At 38.1% G+C, this 19,563-nt stretch overlaps 1 protein-coding gene across 1 annotated transcript in view; it reads right to left on the bottom strand.

Annotated features, from left to right (window-relative positions):
- The window catches only part of LOC107533119 (lipoxygenase homology domain-containing protein 1-like), a 104,218-nt gene that overhangs the window by 58,619 nt on the left and 26,036 nt on the right, over positions 1-19,563 (bottom strand). Inside the window, exons 14-16 of the mRNA XM_087825600.1 lie at positions 16,048-16,225; positions 9,854-9,985; positions 1,548-1,747 (exon numbers count right to left, since the gene is read on the bottom strand). Of these exons, the coding sequence (XP_087681726.1) occupies positions 1,548-1,747; positions 9,854-9,985; positions 16,048-16,225 (510 nt within the window). The remainder of the gene's footprint in view (positions 1-1,547; positions 1,748-9,853; positions 9,986-16,047; positions 16,226-19,563) is intronic.

The raw sequence follows: 19,563 nt of genomic DNA, 5'->3' as shown, positions 1-19,563 counted from the left end.
AGAACTAATGAGTGGTCAATCAGGCTTTGAACCTGGTCTCCATGACTCCAAGACCTCTGTTCTTAACCATTTACTACATTCCCTATATGGCAATAGGATTTTTTTAAATGTATATATATTTTCTCTTTTGGTCATCAGACTACCCTAAAACTTAGAAGAAAAAAAAACAGATATCAGTGCCTCTATTCTTTACGTAAAAATAATGCTGGCCTGGAGAAAATAAGTGAAATATTCAAGGTCACACAGTGAATATATGGAAAGCTAGGACTCCAATCCAGCTCACCTGATTTGTCTTCTAGTGCTATAACTGGGATTCTCAACTTTGATTGCACTTTAGACACACTTGAGGAGCTTCTAAAAATCTCAATGCCCAGGCTGTACCCGAGACAAAATAAACCAGAATCTCTGAAAGTAGAACCAGGCAGCAGTAGTTTTTAAAGTTCCTCAGGAGACTCCAATGTGCAATCAATACTGAGAATCTATACCATCCTTTCCAAGATTGGACCCTGGGTCGATGTTTCCAGAAAAACATTGACAGGATTTACCAGCACACAAATACAAGCACCACAAGATACAGTATGGGCGATCACAGACCTCTGTGGGGTGGCCTAGTGATCTAACCATCACATTTGTATAGTGAATTCTAAACAAGCACCTTCAAATAATCTTTTGAAATGCATATGCGCATTGATCAAAAGTGCTCCTTCATGACTGCATGATAGCTTTTTTCTCACTACCCATGTAATGATTGCAGAAGTAGAATGCCAGGCTCTGGTCTGAAGATCTAGAAACCATGTGGGTATTAGTGATTGGGAGGTACTGTAGCCTGAAAGAGCCTTGGCTTCCAGTGACTTGAGTTGGCCTCAGTCATTCTCTATCCAGTCTCATGATGCAAAGGAATATTCTCCAGGGAGCACAACTGATGTTTAACAGCTTTCACCCTGTGGGGGTGGGGGTAGGGGTGGGGGGATTAGTGAAGTGGAATGTAATTGTCCTAATTAAAATCTGTCCAAAGCCCTGAGGAACTAGGAGAGGCAACCATCGATACTCAAAACAATGCAGCCCAGTGTTCTCTGATGCTAATTAAAACAGAGAGATATTCGAATGGACTTTGGCAGGGCTTCAAAACACGGCCTCTGAAGATGTCGAAAAATGATTTCACACCATACAGCTCAGTTGAGCAACATTTAAAAGTATCTGCGAGTACACAGAAAAAAGAGTTTTCCTTATCAGAAGAATCTCTAAATCTAGTTACAATTTGAGTTGAAGTTGATGGTTTATGGGGACAATTTCAAACCAATGGCCTAAAAAAATTATCTTTAAAGAAAGCAATTTCTTCTACAACTTTCCTTGTTTGTATAAGAATATGCGAGGAAAAAAAGGTTTTCTTTGATGATTACAACAGGCATTAGGATAACTTGTGGGAATTCTAATAGACCTGAAGATTTATTTTACAGAACACACATGCACACACAATCATATCCTTCTGTATTATAGAAATACCTTTGAAATACTGAAAAAACTGTGTTACTGCTGATATTGTTTACCTGAAATTCATCCTGCTGTCTTGGAAGGAAGAGCTGCTCTGGGCTGTCCTTGCTAAGACTTATTGGTCCAGTGACTCCTTCATCTCCATACACCCAGAGTGTGACATTGGCTCGAGTCCCTGTGTTTCCTGTCAGCACTAACACCTTCCATTCATCTTCTGACAAAGAAGTCTCCCTGCTCTGGGAAGGTCTGATTTCTTCTATGGGGGTAAAAAAAAAAAAAAAAAAAAGCATTAGTGGCAGATCACATGCAATGTCAGGCTGACAGAATCCTTTGTCACATGGAGCCCAAGGACATCAAAACAGAGCAGGGATGGGTGGGGCGGGCAGGGAGGCACTGAACTGCTACAACTCCAGAGAGTTGATTTGTGCTCATCTCCTCTCAGCAAGGTTCTGGTCTACTGAAACTGAACTACTGAAGAAAACTCAATTAGGACAATAAACATCTGAAATGCCTAGCAATCTGTCACTTGTCCTCAACATTTCAACGTGGATGCATGCTGGAATTTGCAGTCTGTGTCCATTGATTTGTCATGAAACTGTCGGCCTGGCTTACAGGTTTTTAGACAATGCTACTGCAATATAAAGTAACAAAGAAAAGTGGAATTAAAACACATTTCAAATGAGATGTAAAAATAGCAATTTGAGGAGGGAAAAATTTTCTGAAGTAGTTGGGGGGGCCTACTGGAAAGAGCAATGAAAGGATCTTAAACTACAGATAGAATTTTCACAAATGCAAGTGGTTTCTGAAGTGCTTAGAGTAGGTTAGTCTTTGGGGGCAGGGACCACACAGCGGCAGTGTGTCACAAGGCAGCCTCCGTCAGCCACGGGGTGCCAAAGAGCAGCTCCTTGTGTAGAAGAGATGGTTATTGAGGTTCCCAGCTTGCTGTCTTCTTTGCACTCTGTTTAGACTGTTGCCTCATGAAGGAGATACTGGGGAATGCAGTACTAAGAGCATTTCTCAGGCTACTCTGCATTAGTTGTCTAAATTGCCCCAACAATTGCATGTTAATTCTTAACTGAGATTTCCAGGTAGAAATACAGGGTATCCCCCCAAAAATGTATACACACTTTAACAGAAAGTAGCTCAATTTTGAAAATGAGATGTATTTTAATAAATACTGCCTTGCCTGGCTGGGCATGGCTCAGCGGTTGAGCATCAACCTAGGATCCAGGAGATCAAGGTTTGATTCCCGGTCAGGGCACATGCCCGGGTGTGGGCTCGATCCCCAGTCAGGGCCATGCAGGAGGCAGCCGATCAATGACTCTCTCATCATTGATGTTTCTCTCTCTCTCTCCCTTCCTCTCTCTGAAATCAATAAAGATATATTTTTTTTTAAAAAATCAGGAGAATAAATAAATAAATAAATAAATAAATAAATAAATAAATAAATATTGCCTTTATAAATTATTCAGAGTGTGTAGCCCAGCTGGCCATCGGGGTTCAATTCCCAGTCAGGTCACATGCCTGGTGCAGGGTGTGCAGAAGGCAGCCGATCAATGCCTCTCTCATCATTGATGTTTCTATCTCTCTCTCTCTCCCTCTCCCTTCCTCTCTCTCTCTGAAATCAATAAGGAGATTTTTTTTTTTTTTTAAAGTGTGTGTATACATTGTTGGGGGACACCCTATATATTACAGACTTAGGTAATGAAATGAATTTCCTCATGTCAAATGGTTAAAAGGAAGCCAAGACTCTTCCTACATTTAATTCTGTGGATTGAAACAACAGGCAACCTTGGAAGCACCTAGGATCTTAGTACAGCATTAACAATGACAACAAACCCAGGAAGTAGCTAGTTATTTCTGGCTATGGAAAACAATTTTAAAATGAAATAAAAACTATGCCAAATAACTCTATTTGCTAAGAAAGGGCTTACCCTTCTTTTTTAAAGGTGCCTCCTCTTCACTGTCCTAGATCATCTCTAACATTATAATAGCAAGCATTTTTTTTCAATTACAGTAATAGTCACCATTTATTAAGCTACTACTATATGCTAAGTTCTGGGTTGAATGCTTCATATTATTTCTCATCCCATGAAGTTAAGTCAGATTATGTTGTCCACTTTAAGATGGGAAAAAGAGGCAGAGGCTAAGTAATCTGCCCAAGTCATATAATAAGTAAATAATGGAACATCTAACTCCAAAGCCTTTGTAATGAAACAAGCTGGATGGGTGTTCTGCGTTCACCTAAACACAGGTTAGCAGGACACAAGATTTCATTCAGTGCTAAGCGCTGTCCTAAAAACTTAACATTCATTACCATGTCAACTTTACACAATCCTCACGCCAGTCCTATGAGGTACTGTCCCCTATTAAACAGGTAAACAAACCAGGACTCAGAGGTTAAGCAATGTGCTGACAGCTACACAGGCAGTAACGAAAAACTAAACTTCAAACCCAGGCAGAGCAAGTTTAAATCCCACGCCATTCTGGCTGTTGTATCAAAGGTAGCTGACCTAGAAAAGGTCACAAATACTTTCCCAACAAAATTTTATGGCACAGTTTAATTTTCAAAACTCAAATATTTTAGGTGAACACCTGAGTGCCCTGCCATTTTTACTCAAGCACAATCAGGAGCCTTGCAAACATACCTGGAATTTCTGCAGAGCCCAGACAACAGTGCAATCAGAAATCTACTGATGCAAACTCTATAGCACATCCACGAGTCCGTCCCAGAGGGTAATTGGTGACCTAGCTCAGTAGGATACTCTTTAGGATGCTAATCACCTACTTAACTTCTTATGAATATATTACTCAGCTAAAAGGAGCATTTTTAAGCAATTCAATTTAACTTTTTTCAGTTCCTGTTATTTGCTAGGTGCCGTGATAGGCTCGTTGCTCTCTCAATATTAATGGCAGAGATTAAAAGTTTGAAAGATAACTAATGACAGCTTCACTCTGGACATACACACAATCTAGTAGGAAAGACAGACATAAATATTTGGATTTGAAAAATGCAAACATGTGTATAGGGAACAAAAGAAATACAACAAAGTTCAGATGTAGCAGAGAGTAGAGAGTGATTAACTGTGGAGGGCAGGCAGGAAAGGCTCATGAAGGAACCTGGGTGCTGGATATAGAAGGATGAACTAGAATTTTTCAGAAAGTGGAAGGAAGGGTATTTCAGAGAAAGGGACTAGCATATGCAGCGTGTACAAAGGCTTGGAGAAGCAGACATTACGGAAGAGCTACACGAAGTGATAGACACTTGAACAGGACAATGAGATCATGGAAGGCACTGCGCAGGTTGGAGGTTGGCACACCTTTGTGCAGACAGAAGGGAACAAGTCCAGATTCTAAATTATGGTGGTGATACGATCTGAGCATTAGAAAGATCCATCTGAAAGGGCGAACTGTATATAGCAGGGAGAGACTGAGGCAGGAAGGCCAGTGGATGATGGAAAATGAATGAATAAACCCTGGAGTAGAGTCAAGACACCATGGTTACTTGGTTTTAGTTTTCAGGGTGTTCAAATGCGAACACACGTGTTCGTGTGTGCATGTGTGTGTGTGTGTTTAGCTGGTTTGTTTGATTTAATCTGCAAACATGTTGATAGTCTCAAAAGACTCTTCCTGCTCTAACATTTTCACAAACATAACACATTTGCACAAACATAACACATCATCAGGGCGCACTCATGTTTCAAAATTCATGACTTAATATTGCATAATCTATAATATAGAACAATGTATTAAAGTTTGTGCAGTTATCAATTAAATATGAATTCTATCTAATGCCCTGATCTTTTGGAAATGAACCAAAGTCCATTAGCCTCAGATCATAAATTTATCCATTTGAGAACCATAAAAGCAGTTGCTTTTGTTGACCAGAGGTTTAAAATATTCTAAGCTGGGAGAATATTTGATGGGGATTCTGAATTAATCATCTGACTTATTCAGGGTCTCCCTAAATAATATCTATTGTACCTAAAACTTACTCAGATGACTCAAAAATATTCTTCGAGAGGGTGACAGAGCACTTTAATTAAGTACCACTCAAGTTGACTCAGTCAAAATAAAATTTTAAAAAAGCTAAGCTACCTTTGTGCTGCTGGTCTCCTGAAGCTCTGAAGAAAGAAAAAGAAAAAAATTACACACAGAAATAAATAATAAATTAGCTGATACCATAGTTCATGGGTTGATCAAAGTTAAGGTCAATGAAAGGCATGAATCACCATCAGAAAGTGGGAGCATAAAAAGACAAGTTGTATAAACCTTTGTGTGCTTTATCAAGACAGTGTTTAAGAAAGCTGATTTAAACTAAAATGTAAAGCAGAAATTGAAATAAAATGTCCCTTTATTTTGATAGTACAGTATCACGAAGATGATTATTATTTAACTCTATTTTTTAAATGTAAAATAACCTGGAAGAAAATAAGTTGTTAAAGCATTTTCTCTATAGGTATCACGCAATGTGAAAGTATCTATTTCTGAAAAATTAACATGAATAGTCTTGTTTTACTCATGAATTCGGCAGTGTCTTGATGTAAGGGATAGTAGGCATCTATATAGAGCATAGGGAGCACAAAGCTGGTGGGATAGCTAACAAACAGAAAATAAGATAATAATCAAGGCTATCTCAACATACTAGAGCACTGGACTGACACCAAGAAGATAAAAACCTAACGGCTGTCAAAGTAAAGGCCTAAATTTGGTTCAAAAAGCAGTTACATATTTTTCAGTGAAAGAATATTATAAGTACAATATCCTAATGACCTTAATATATACCAAGAGTGCAATAAGGATGCCTAAAGCATGTACTCCAAGCAAGATTATATTAACAGATACATGGGGTCCACATTAAAGAAATACCTGTTCAGACTAAATGAGAAGACAGGCTCCAACTTAGAGACTCGCTTTAAAAGAAACAGTCATGGCTTCCAGTCAAGATGGCATCGTAGGTAAACATGGTACTTGAATCCTCCCACAACCACATCAAAATTGCAACTAAACTGAAGAGCAGCCGTCATTCAGAACCGCCTGTAATCTAGCCAAACAGAAATTCTACAACTAAGGATATGAAGAAGCCACATGGAGACTGGCAGGAGGGGCAGAGACCCAGAAAGGGCTGGTCCCACACCCACGTGTGGTGGGTAAATATTGGGAGGGATATCTCAGCTGCAGTGGTCCCCCCCTGAGGAGCCAGGCCACCCATCCCAGGATTCCAGTGCCAGGAAGAGAAGTCCCCATAACTTGTGGCTGCAAAAACCAGCAGGAATTGCGGCTGAGTGACACAGAGGGTAAAGGGCCCACACACGGACTCACTCTGACTTCCTCTATGCTCCAGGGCTGGGACAGCAGCTCAAAAGGCACCAGGGACATATAGGGAGGAACTGAATTGTCTGGCATCAGGACAAGAGCAGGGAGGGACAGCCTTCTCCCCGACAGAAGTGCTGGCAGAGGCCTCTGAGCCCTTTCCTCATAGAGCCCACAGGCGGGCACCGTATCTGAGTCTCCATCAACCTGGCTCGCACTGTGAGCCCGGCTCCGGGGATTCCCTGAGACCCTGCCCCACCCAACTTTCAGGCCCACGCAAGCTGTTCCTGTGACTTTGCCATATGAATGGACTATCTTGGCTCATGCTTCTGACTTTCCTAAAATCTCTCAAACAAGCAGCATCTGGCCTCAGTATGCCCAGAAACTCTTGCTAAGTGGCCCCAGCCCCAGCACTAGCAGCAGCAGGCCTTGGTTCGCAAGTTGACCTCTCTTGGGCACCTCTAAGCCCAGCACAAGGAGCAGCCATCTGCAAATCACTCTGTAGCTCATGCCGGGTAGCCCTGGGCAAAACATGGATGGCAGCTGACCTTCCCAGTGGACAGCTTCAGACGTCGTCGAAGAACCACCCAACCACCTCCACAAGTGACATACGTAAGGGCCAGACTCAGTGGGCCCCAGGGCCCTGCTGAAGTAAGTCCTGCTCAGTGGGGTCGGCGTCTGCATAACTGAATCTCCATAGTGGTCACTGTCCTTGCACCTGCTCGGCCTGTAATACCTAACCCCCCAACCACATACATCTTGCTCTATCCTGAAAGTAGGCTGACAAACATAATCTCATTCTTCAGGAACGGGGAGTTGGTTTTGATGCCTTTAAAGTACAAAACATGTTTTCTAAAGTATTTTTCAACTAATTTATTTTAATATGAAAGGCTAATATAACTTAAATCTATCTAGTGTGACAGCTAAATTGCAAAACAAAGAGGAAGGTATTTCTCACAATAAACAACTTTCAACAGGCTGCAGATGTTTGACAGAAGTAGAAAGAAGACAACTAAAGAGAGTCATGATCTAATCATTCAGTAATGAATCAGTCTCCTAAGTAATATTAACATGTGACATTTTTTCCCCACCTGAAGGATACTTAAAAAAAACATTTCTACTGCAATCACAGAAGGCAAAATTTAAACAAATCACGGTCCTTTTGTAGATGACATTTGCATTAGGAAAACTTTATCATCTAGATTTCCAGGATTTAATGTCCAAACACAAAGTATATGCTATATCAATGCTTCTAATAGCTTAATAAATTAAACAGCTTAATTAACAAAGTTAAGTCTTCCTTTTCTCAGTTTCTGGCCCACTCTGCATTTCCAATGCCATTAACTGGTACTGCCAATAACATGTAGTGTTAACATTAACTACAATAAAGAAATTACTTCTTTTTATAATGAATTAATGGCTTAAATTTTATTTTGCACCTAGCATGCCCTGGATGTTTACTTCATATGATCCATCAATCCCACTTCTGAGTATATACAGAATATTATTCAGTCACAAGAAAGAAGGAAATCCTGCCATTTGTGACAACATGGATGAAACTTGAGGACATTATGCTAAGTGAGATACAAAGACAAATACTGTATTATATCACTTATATGTGGAATTTTAAAAAGCCAAACTTGTAAAAGCAGAAAGTAAAGTAGTAGTTACCAAGAGCAGGGGTTGGGAGACAGAAAAATAAGAGAGATATTTAAGGGTACAAACTTGAAGTCAGTAGATAAATAAGACCTGGAGATCTAATGTATAGTACAGCAATTATAGACATCTTACTATACACATCAAACTTACTAAGAGACTAGATCTTAATAATTCTCATCATAGAAATGATAATTGTGTGACATGATAGAGGGGCTAGCTAACCATACAATGGCAATCACAGTGCAATACATGAAAGTATCAAATCAACATGCTGTGTACCTTAAATTTTAAAAATATGTAACAATGGTAATATTTTTAAAATGTTTTTGCCAGAACAGACAAATTTTCATAAAATATATAGATTTTTCTCTGAAATATTTTGCTACTCATAAAAACATATCTACTCCCAGAGATTTCAGCTAACATGATGTTTTTAGCCAAGTCAGATTTTACTTGAGGTGGCCATCCCAGATTGAGGTACCATTTCTCCTGACACAAGACTGAATTTTCTTTCTGTTAAAAAGTTTAACTAAGCACTTGTTTCTCACATGGTGTGATCTGTCCCATTACTCCATAGATTCATGACATGACATGGAAATATAAAACTGGGTCTTCTTGTTCATGCAGCAAAAATCAAAAGGCTAATTTCTCTTTTCTCTGGTTGATATGATGGTAGCATAGGGCTGTCAGAAAGAGACCTATTTTCTGTTGCTACCTGAAAAAAAAAGAAAGCACACCCAATAACTGATTTTCAAGAAGCACTTTTTTAAAAGTAACATTGTAATTTATCTACTGTATTTCTCAAGATGGGTTTTTAAAAAAAATGGTTCAGAGTCAGTGGTCACTATGTCAGTTTACCCAAAGCTGACTAGATCTGACTCACAGAATTTGCCAGATAGCATTCATAGAAGATAATACATTTAAGAGTGAGAAAAATGACCAAACAAAGAATAGAAACTAAAAATTCAAACCTATGAGGCCTACAGTACTTTGTTGCTGCCTCAGTTTCTGTATCAGAGAAATGGAGGAGATTATTTTGGATGTTGCTTAGACTTTGGTGAGAATTTGCTGTTATTTATAAAATCTATTCATAAGATATTTTGTAGGTAATAGCTCAATATGATGTCATAATTTAATGCTACCTTCTTTTCAAGTCATTGTTCAGGGGTGAACATTGAATTCAAGGTAAAGAAATAAACACATTTTTAAAACATATTTATGTTTTGCAATATAAAACCAAAATATAAAAACAGTAAGATAACAGCTTAAAAGCAATTTCATGTGGTATAATGTAACCTGTATTATAAAAATAATGTGAGCTGTTAACAAAGAACCAGTGCAGACAAACAAACCAGAAGAAGAATTTAAAAAAACAAAAACTGTTGCTTACTTGCAGTTGAAGAAAGCAAGGAACCTCTGGCCTCAGGTTCTGGCGGTGTTTCTTGCTGGCTTTTTGACTCCTGGATCTTTTCCTCTCCTTGGCTGGGCGTTGCAGACATACCCATTGGGTTTTTTCTGCCAACTGAAATTAAGATTTTAAAAGATGCCATCCTCTCAAAATCACTTGTTTCTTCTCACAAAACTCACCATATTTTCAACTATGCAAGTTTTGCTCTTGTTTCCATTTCAATGCCTAGTCAACTCTTTTTACCCTGTATTACATAGTTACCAGAAAATGACTTTTCATTCTTAGCAGCAGGCTATGCATGAACAGTATTCCTGTAAAATCTATTCACTACTTTGTAAATCAAAGCAATAATTTAATGTCACAGTATGAATCCAATGACTTATTCAAGATATTTTTCTTATAGATTCTAAACAGGAACTCCTTTGATAACCTGGTATTTTGCCTTCATAAGAAGGGTAAACTGACTAAAACATCATTTAAACAATACTTCAGTGACTTTACTAAACTATGAGAATCAAAGAAATATACCTATACCTATAAATGAAGAAAGCATTAGCTATTTTTCTGCCTTTTATTTAGAAGCAAGTGGCTTTGGCGTGTTGTTCAGGAATAGATGTCTCCAACCTCGCTGAGTAATGACTGTAATTTTATAGTGCATGACCGTGACTGCTATTTGTACTTAGAATTTCAAAGTTTAAGTTGTTTGTGTCTTATTCTTAGAAATCAGTCATAATACAGACATTTTTTAATGATAGTAATTCATACTATGATTGTCAGATTTTAGAGGGATTATCAGCAACAACAAAAATTATACAAGGGTCTGATTCTATATAATAATAAATAATAGCAGCTATTGCTGATACCACAATTGCAGTCAAAATTTAAGATGACTCATAAAATATATGTTAGCCTAAGAAGGCATGCAACCTCATAGGTATGGCTAAAAAACTTAATCTCGTGGAGTGATAGCACAGACCAATACCTCTCAGGAACAAAGTATTAGCAAATTGGATCCCACAATATATAAAAGGATTAACACACCAAGACCAACTGGGATTTACCCCACATATACAAGGCTTGTTCAGCATTCAAAAATCAATTAATGTAAAGATTTTTAGGCCAATAAAAATATTCCATGGATACATGTCATTCATTATACATTTGTCCAAACACATAGACTGTATGACACCAAGAGTGAACTGTTACGCTACTACGGACTTTGAGTGATTATGATGCATCAAGGTAGGCGCATCGATTGTAACAAATGTACCATCTGGTGGGGGATTTTTTTTTTTTTTGAGTCCTCACCTGAGGATATGTTATTATTGATTTTTAGAGAGAGTGGAAGGGAGAGGGAGAGAGAGAGAGAAACATAGATAGGTTGCCTCCCACTTGTATCCCGAGGTACCCACCCCTACGGGGGACTGAACCTGAAACCCAGGCTAGAGCGGCTGGCAGAACTCAGGGAAACATTACATTTACCAGTTTATTAAAGGCTGTTTTAAAGAATACAGCCCAATGAAGAGATGCACAGGGTGAGGTCTCAAAGAGACCTGACCACAGGAGCTTCTATACCATAGAATTTGGTGCACATTCCTCCTGCACGTGGATGTACTCACCCACCTGGAATCTCCAAATCCCAAACTTTTGGGGTTTCATGGGGACTTGCTCACATATGCATGATTAACTCCATTTCCAGCCCCTCTCCTCTCTCTGGAGAAGCTGAGGGGGTGGGGGCTGAAAATTCCAAGCTTCTAATCATAGCTCGATCTTTCTGGTGATCAGCTCCCATCCAGGAGCTCACCCAGAGTTACCTCAATAGAACAAAAGAAGCTCCTAGTGCTCTTATCATTTAGGAATTCACAAGGGTTTTAGGAGCCCTGAGTCTGGGTCATGATCAAAGACCAAATCTTGTTCAAGAGGTGCTCCCAGTGTTCCTATCACTTAGGAATTTATAAAGACTTCAGGAGCTCTGTGCCAGGAACCAGGGGGCAGAGACCAATAGATATACTTTCTATTATCTCACACTGTTTTTCTCTACATTTTTTGTTCACATCTTTGTTTTTCTGCTCTGGCAGAAAATTCAGCATTACCTAGAAAATTAAGGAAAAACATGGGTAAAAGTATGAACAAATATCTACATAAAACAGAATTTCCAATGGTGCACACCAATACAGCAAACAGGAGCCTTTGTACAGCAGCCATTGTTTGTGCTACCTTTTGTTGAAGTGTGCAGGTTCTAATGATTAATTAAAGCCTAAATAAATCCCTTAGAGGAGTTGTGGCAATCAATTCTGCAGGCACCCTTTCATTACAGTCCTAGGTGAGGAAAACACAAACTTGATGTAAAAGCCAAAGGGCTCATGGTGCACACATGGATTTCTCTAACTTTGTGGTTGTCATCTAGTAAACATGAGAATGTATTACTAGAAATTCTGAAGAAATGTTGGAGTTTCCACACACTTCCTCAGAATTCCTAGGACTCGCAATGTTCCAATAAAGTTTCCATAGCAACTTCTCCAGCATTCTCTCTTATTAAAGCAGAAAGTTGCCTCACTGTATTTAGAAATGACATCTTTAGGGTTAATGTTTCTTGGAACAGTCTATGTCTGCACAAATGTTGACATTTATGATACTGGTGGTGAGATTCCCTAGATCAATTAAGAACTTCTTGGCCAATCTGGGTGTCTACAATAGCAGAGAGAGAAGTACTTTGCAGACTTTCAGTATCAATCTTTTCAAAGATTCTGAGAACATTAACAGGTAACACACAGAACATACTACCTTAAGACAGCCCAAATCTTGAAAATGTCAGCCAAGGTCACAAAAGGAAGCTGACCTGTAATGTTCCAAGTATTCTCTCTTGAAGGCCATATCAACAGGTTGTTTCCATATATAATACTTATACCACTTCCTAGAAAATGGGCTTCCTACCTTTAATTCTATTAATTGCTTCTTTTTATTGACTCCATATGAGAGACTCTACCCATGTTCTTGAATTCTCATATAATGACAAATATATAATGAGCCATGCATAATGTATTGGGCTAAAAATATCACATCAATGCAAAAATGGTGCTGGAGTCATTTTTACAGATTGAAAACAGATTGAGAAGGTATGGGCTAAGAATTTTAAGTTTCCTTTTAATTTGAGAGTCTAGAATCCTTTGGGATACAGTAATTCCCCCTAATCTGCAGTTTTACTTTCCATGATTTCAGTTATGCATGGCCAACTGTGGTTGAAAAAAATTAAATGAAAATTTTCATAAATAAACAGTTCATATGTTTTTAAAATTGTGAGAAGCATGATGAAATCTGGAACCATCCTGTTCTGTCCCAAGTGAGACATGAATTGTCCCTTTGTTCAGGGTTTCCAAGATGAATGTGCTACCAGCCTGTTAGTCCCTTATTGGATCAAATGTCAAGCACTGCAGTGTTTGTGATCAAGTTATCCATATTTTACTTAATAATGCCACAGTCATATAACTTTTATTATAGTATATTGTTTTAATTGTTCTATTTATTATGTACTGTTGTTCATCTCCTACTGTGTTTATCATAGGCATGTATGTATAGGAAAAAACATAGTATAGATAGGGTTCAGTGCTGTGGTTTTAGGCATCCCCTGGGGGTCTTGGAATCTATTTCCAAAGGATAAGGGGGGACTTCTGAGGAGAGAGAAGCAATCTTTATAGTGCTGAGATCTATAGCTTTATAGTATGTTTGAAAAATCCTCCCATTTGTTGTTTTCAAGGGAAAAGAGATAACTGCAACAAATGTCTACTATTCACTAGAACTTTCATAAATGTTAATTTAACTAACAAAATTCCATCTTCACAGGTTAATCCAAATACACAGAGCTTGTTAATCACAGGAATTTGCATCTAATCAGAAGGATAAACTGTGAGATTTAAGCATGATACTTGATAGTCCAAAGTCAGGACAAGAGGAAGCTGTGTGCAGCCAGGACAGATACCTCTAGGCAATTCCCAACAGGACTGGCAACTAGTGCCAAAACCACACTATGTGTGTTGATGAAAATCATTTATTTTTAAGTAAACATCAGAAAATTATTTCTATATATAAAAGACTACAGCCCATTTTTTGTTTAAAAATATACTTTTAGTATATTTAGAGAAAAGCATAGATAAATATACACAACACACACCTTCATAGAAAAAAATCATGAAAATATATACATCAAAATATAGTTTTTATTTCTGGATAGATTACATGGGTATATTTTCAAAATTTTCCACAATTAATGTATTTTTATAATAAAGGGGGGAAAATAGATAAACAGTTTACAGATGTCTATCAACCAGTTTAATCAATATAAAATCAGTCCCAGACCTATTTGCTATAAGCTTTTAAAGTTAATTCACAATCACTGAAGATACTCAATTCTTTTCTCAAAAATATTATCTAATAATAAGAGTGCAGTCTCAAAAGATAATAAAAAATAGTACGTCTACTTCTCAAAGTCATATTAAACGATGTAACCTGTGCTCTGCAGTGCCTGGCACAAAACAGCTGCCTGTGAATATTAGCTATTATCACTGAAACAAGAGCTTTCACTTACACTTAACTTGCTCGATCCCCAACAGCTCTGCTGGGTAGATAGGAAATATGTTATTATCCTGGTTACACGAACACAGAAAGCAAAGTTCTCTGATACTAATACACCTGGTAAGTAGAGAAGAAAACTCAGACCATCTCTGCTGGAGCAATAGAACTGAATCGCAGAGCCCGTGAGAAAGAACGCTTTCAATTCTACTGGCCCCACTGGTACTAACACCCTGTTAACAAGCATGGCCTTTTATCATCTCCCCCTTGCGTATCCCACAAGCTATTTTTTTCCTCTCCTCACCTTCTTGTCTGATTCTTGCTCTCTCTTTTTTTCTCACCTTTGCTTCAGCACCCTACCCGCGCCTGCGTTAGGTTTCCTCTCCTCCTGCGCTCATCCCACGTGTGCCGGCCCCTGCTCGCTGTTTCTCACCGCTTTTCCTTCTGCGCCACCCTGCATCTCTCTGCTTTCTCTCACATCATCTGTTTCCCTCCAGAGCCCCTCAGGCAGATGGCATACCCATTTTGCTGAGCAGGAGTGCTGCTCTGTGCCAGTCTGTGGAAAAACAGGCGCCGAGGGAGTGGTGGTGTGGATGGCAGTGAGTTAAGGTGAACTAGCCCAACAATCTGCAAAACTTTAAGTATGGCAACTAAAAGCTAAAAAGGAATTGATGCAGATAGCTCAAAGAATAGAACAGGATATACCATCATGTTAAAATCACACTCTTTTTATTCTTATTTTAAACTATTTTCTGTAGGATATTTTATGTAAATAAATATATACATACTTGAATATATAATACCATATATATATAAAATACCCCACAAATTTTATATCAATATATATACATATAAAGAATACGTAGACTTTGAACAGAAAAGTTAAATAAGAGTAGACTGACTAAGAAAACCATCCAGATTTTGATTAAGCCCAAATCCATGGGCCTACATCAAGGAAAAATTAAACTGCAAACTATATTTTGAAATAATTTAAGAACACAACAGAATTACCTCATTAATCGTGATGGTCAAGCAAATACATTCTAAGTTTAAATTGTTTATGTACAGAGTTCAGATCCTTACTTCAATTTGCTAGAGGCCCTAAACTTAGATGCGAAAAATCAGTTTAAAAATACTCACATTTCTACCCTATCTTTTGGCTTTTTTTTCCAAATCCTATTTTGAATTCAAATACCATTTGTGTTGATCTTTTCCCATCTCCTTTTCTACTGTGATTATTAAAAATTAATAGGAATGGAGCTGAGAATGTTTGTAACAGCTCCATCCCCACTCACTGATATGGAGATATCTTTAAATAACAAAATACAAGCACACACACACAGACACACACACAGATACACACACAAATACACATAACCAATTTAAAAAACTATAAAGAAACTTGATGTAGCAAAAACTTCATACCTAACATTAAATATCAGAATTTGAGGTAAGTGGTCCTTATTATTTGGGGTTTTTTTTACTTCTTCTAGAGTAACAATCATAAAAAGCCTAACAGCAGGAATTTGCTGAGAAAAAGTATGATGAAATTATCAGTGTAAATAAACCATCACAAAGTGAAACAATGAAGTATTTCAGAGTAAACGTACATTTGATGACTTGTGGATAGAAGAAAACATTCCCATTCTTGGTATAAATAACTGGTTTCACCTGTCCATCTGACTGAAGTCCAACGAACAACCCTGGGCTCTTTGTAGATTCCAGGCTTACAGATGCATTTTCCAAGTTCTTCTTAATTTTAAAATGACAGTCAATATCTCCTGTGCCCTACAATCAATACAACATGGTTTCATAACTATGAGCAAACACTGAAGGACAGGATTTAAAACCAGTCACTTCACAATATAATTGTGCTTCATTTTCAAATCCTCATGACAAATCTAGAAACTTTTGCATAAACTGCACTGCGCACTTCACCCTGTTCCATAAGATCCAGAAACAGAGACCACATGGGTAGATGAGACAAAGGTGCACAACTTGGGCAAAAGAGCTCGGAATCACAGGGAAGCATCAACTCAGGAGAGTGCAGTGGGTGCTATATTTTGTTTCAGTGTTACCCATCTCTGTAGATGAATAGAAAACAGTGAATTGTGAAATTTTCCTTTTGGAAAATAGTATAATGATGAAAAGAGTGAAATTTTTACCATAAAGTTTATTTACATTTAAACATAAACCAATTTCCTGTACTAGTCCACATTTTCTGGATTGAATTGCCACCAGTAAATCAAGTTCACATAAATTACTCCAAGACTGTGTAGCAAAAATTCAAGAATTAGAAGCGTAGAAGTCTATACATCCAATCATCAAAATGACCTCTCTCTTTTTATGGCGTTTATAATCTAATATTAGACATTTCAGGGAGTGGGGAGGGGTGGAATGGGTTATTGGGGAGAAAAAGGGACATCTGTAATATTTTAAACAAAAATAAACATAAAAATAAATAAAAATAAGATAAAATGCTTACATTAAAAAAAAATTTTTCACTTTTTTCACATTTTATGGCCTTAAAATGGTTTTCTTATAAGATTTAAGAGTTCTACAATATAGCCTGGCTGGGCGTGGCTCAGTGGTTGAACGTCGACCTAGTATCCAGGCGATCGGGGTTTGATTCCAGTCAGGGCACATGCCCGGGTTGCAGGCTCGATCCCCAGTTGGGGGTGTGCAGGAGGCAGCCGATCAATGACTCTCTCATCATTGATGTTTCTCTCTCTCTCCCCCTCTCCCTTCCTCTCTCTGAAATCAATAAAGATATATTTAAAAAAAGAGTTCTACAATATAAATTTTGTGAGAATGGATTAAAATTTCCAATAGCAATTCTTATATTATTTGTAAAAGAAACTTATATTCTGATCTCAAATGTGAGCTTCTTATAGTTAAGAACCAAGCGTCTATTGTCTGTCTCTCATAAGATAAATATGAATTAAGCAACTTCTACCTTTGGTTCCTGTTATGGATAAAATAAAACTCTGGCTTTTATTTGTTTGTAGCCAAGCAGAGGACAGAACCACATATACAAATAATAACAATAGTATGTAAGACCAATAGGGTAGAGATGGACTCTTTGGACTTAAAAAGATTTTTAAAAGGCACTAAACTCAGAATCAGCCCACTCTAGTCATCCCAGAGCTGAGAAGCACTTGTGAAGTTCACAGTCCAGAGGCATAGGCTCACTAAAAATTTATCATTATTTATATAAAACTAAGTGTCTTTAGTCAGCAGTAACGATGGACCTCGGTTCTTGAGTTTTGCTAAGAAAGAATTCAGAGCCAAGAACTCTAATGCAACAGAAAGTTTATTCAGCAAGCAAAGCAAAAGTGCACTTGAAAGAAAGAATTGAATGGACGGCTCAAAAAGATGGCTTGGCCTTTTAGAAAGAGTCACAGAGGCAGGAGAAGTGAGTCAGCTGAGCTACATGGGCTCAGGAAACAAGTTACAAAGGCAAAAGAAGGGCCCTCAGAGCTTAAGAGAATGAAAGCAAAGATACACACCTGAGAAAAGAAGTAGGGGGAAGGTGTGGGCATGCTCCAGAGAGAGAGCACACCTTGGGTCCTTTGTCTTAAGGGTTTTTATCTGTTTTCTAAAGGTAGAAATTTTAAGGGAGGTCTCAGGGGAGGATCTCAATAGAATATTCATCAGTTTTATAGGTGTGTCCTTTCAGGGTTGTGGTCTCTACTGATTGGTTGGTACTAAGATAAAGGGTCATTTGTCATTGCATCTGGTCCTGATATCAGCCAGGGCATCACTTCATCTGGTTTTGCTGCTTTTCTGGGCCTGGACCTGAAACAACTGAGGCCTAAAGGTTTTTCTAGTTTAAGCAAAACTCTGTCTCTGTGGTTAACAGACCCAAGGCTTAGTTCCTAAGATTATTTGATGCTGATCAGAATCCCCCCGTCCTGAGGGCTTAACGCTTAAGGGAGTGCTCATTCAAGGGAGAAGAAGGCAGGTGAGTCAGGGTGCTGAATGAGGCCAGTTCTAATCAGCAATCTGTCTCAGTTTCCCCATTCCACTTGCCAAGGAATTTTCATAACTTCTCACAATCCTGCCTCATTTTCACTTTTATATATTTCAAACCACTGCTCTAGCATTGTGTACACCTAGCCTATCTGTATGCTTCATATATGACTCCTTAAAAATATGAATTATCTTTAAGTTTTCAGTTATTTGCATGTGTAGAAATACATTTTGAGTGAAGAGGCAAAATTAGATAAATCTGTGATGAGACTCTTTCCTCGTTTCTACAAACTAAACTATTGCCCATAAACAAGAATCCTGCTAGTGTGGGGTGTGTCTGTGTGTGCATGTGTCTTTGGTGCCCTGATCACTTTGGGGTTTGTTTTTCCTACAACTCCTACATCTTTTTTTCCTTTGCATTCATGTCTAGTGACGAGTTACACCGATGTTACTTTGAGGCTTGTTTTTCTGTTTTAAATCAACAATGTTACAATTGTCCCTAGCGAATTGCATGCTGTTTGTTGCTCACTTGAATCTGTACTACATCAAAATCTATTAAAGTGATTTATTCCTACAGCATAACAATTTCATGGTAACAGAAACAGACACATTTGTTATAGAATCAGCATCATTTGATTTCAACATAAGTGTGTTTGCCTATAAGAAATGTTTATAACAAAATAAACGAACAAAATAGGTCCAGAGGTATGGATGCATAGAACAGAATAACAGATCTCTGTTGGCGGAGAGGGGCAGGAAGAGATTAACCAAAGAACATATATGCATATATGCATAACCCATGGACACAGACAATAGTGTGGGGAAAGGCCTGGGAGAGGGAGGGGGCAAAAAGGGAGAAAATGGGAGATATCTGTAATACTGTCAACAATTTTTTTAAAAAAGAAATGTTTTTAAAAATACAGTGGTAGCATCCTGGAAACATTAATGCTTTTATTCAATTTAATTTATACAATAAAATGTTTGTGGAGCAGTCAGCTGGACTAAGGCACTGAGCATACCTTACCATTCAACTTTGAATGCATTTTAAATACCTTAGGAGACTGAAAGCATGCCTTACTATAGCTTCTAAACATGTGCAAATAAGAGCAATTAAAGTGATTGTTATTTTCTGTTTTCCAAGAGTGATGTTACTG

This window comes from Miniopterus natalensis, chromosome 16 (assembly GCF_054644295.1).
Source record: "Miniopterus natalensis isolate mMinNat1 chromosome 16, mMinNat1.hap1, whole genome shotgun sequence".
NCBI classification, from domain to species: Eukaryota; Metazoa; Chordata; class Mammalia; order Chiroptera; family Miniopteridae; genus Miniopterus; species Miniopterus natalensis.
The sequence above is the reverse complement of the archived record's forward strand: the minus strand, read 5'-3'. Positions and strand labels throughout refer to the sequence as shown.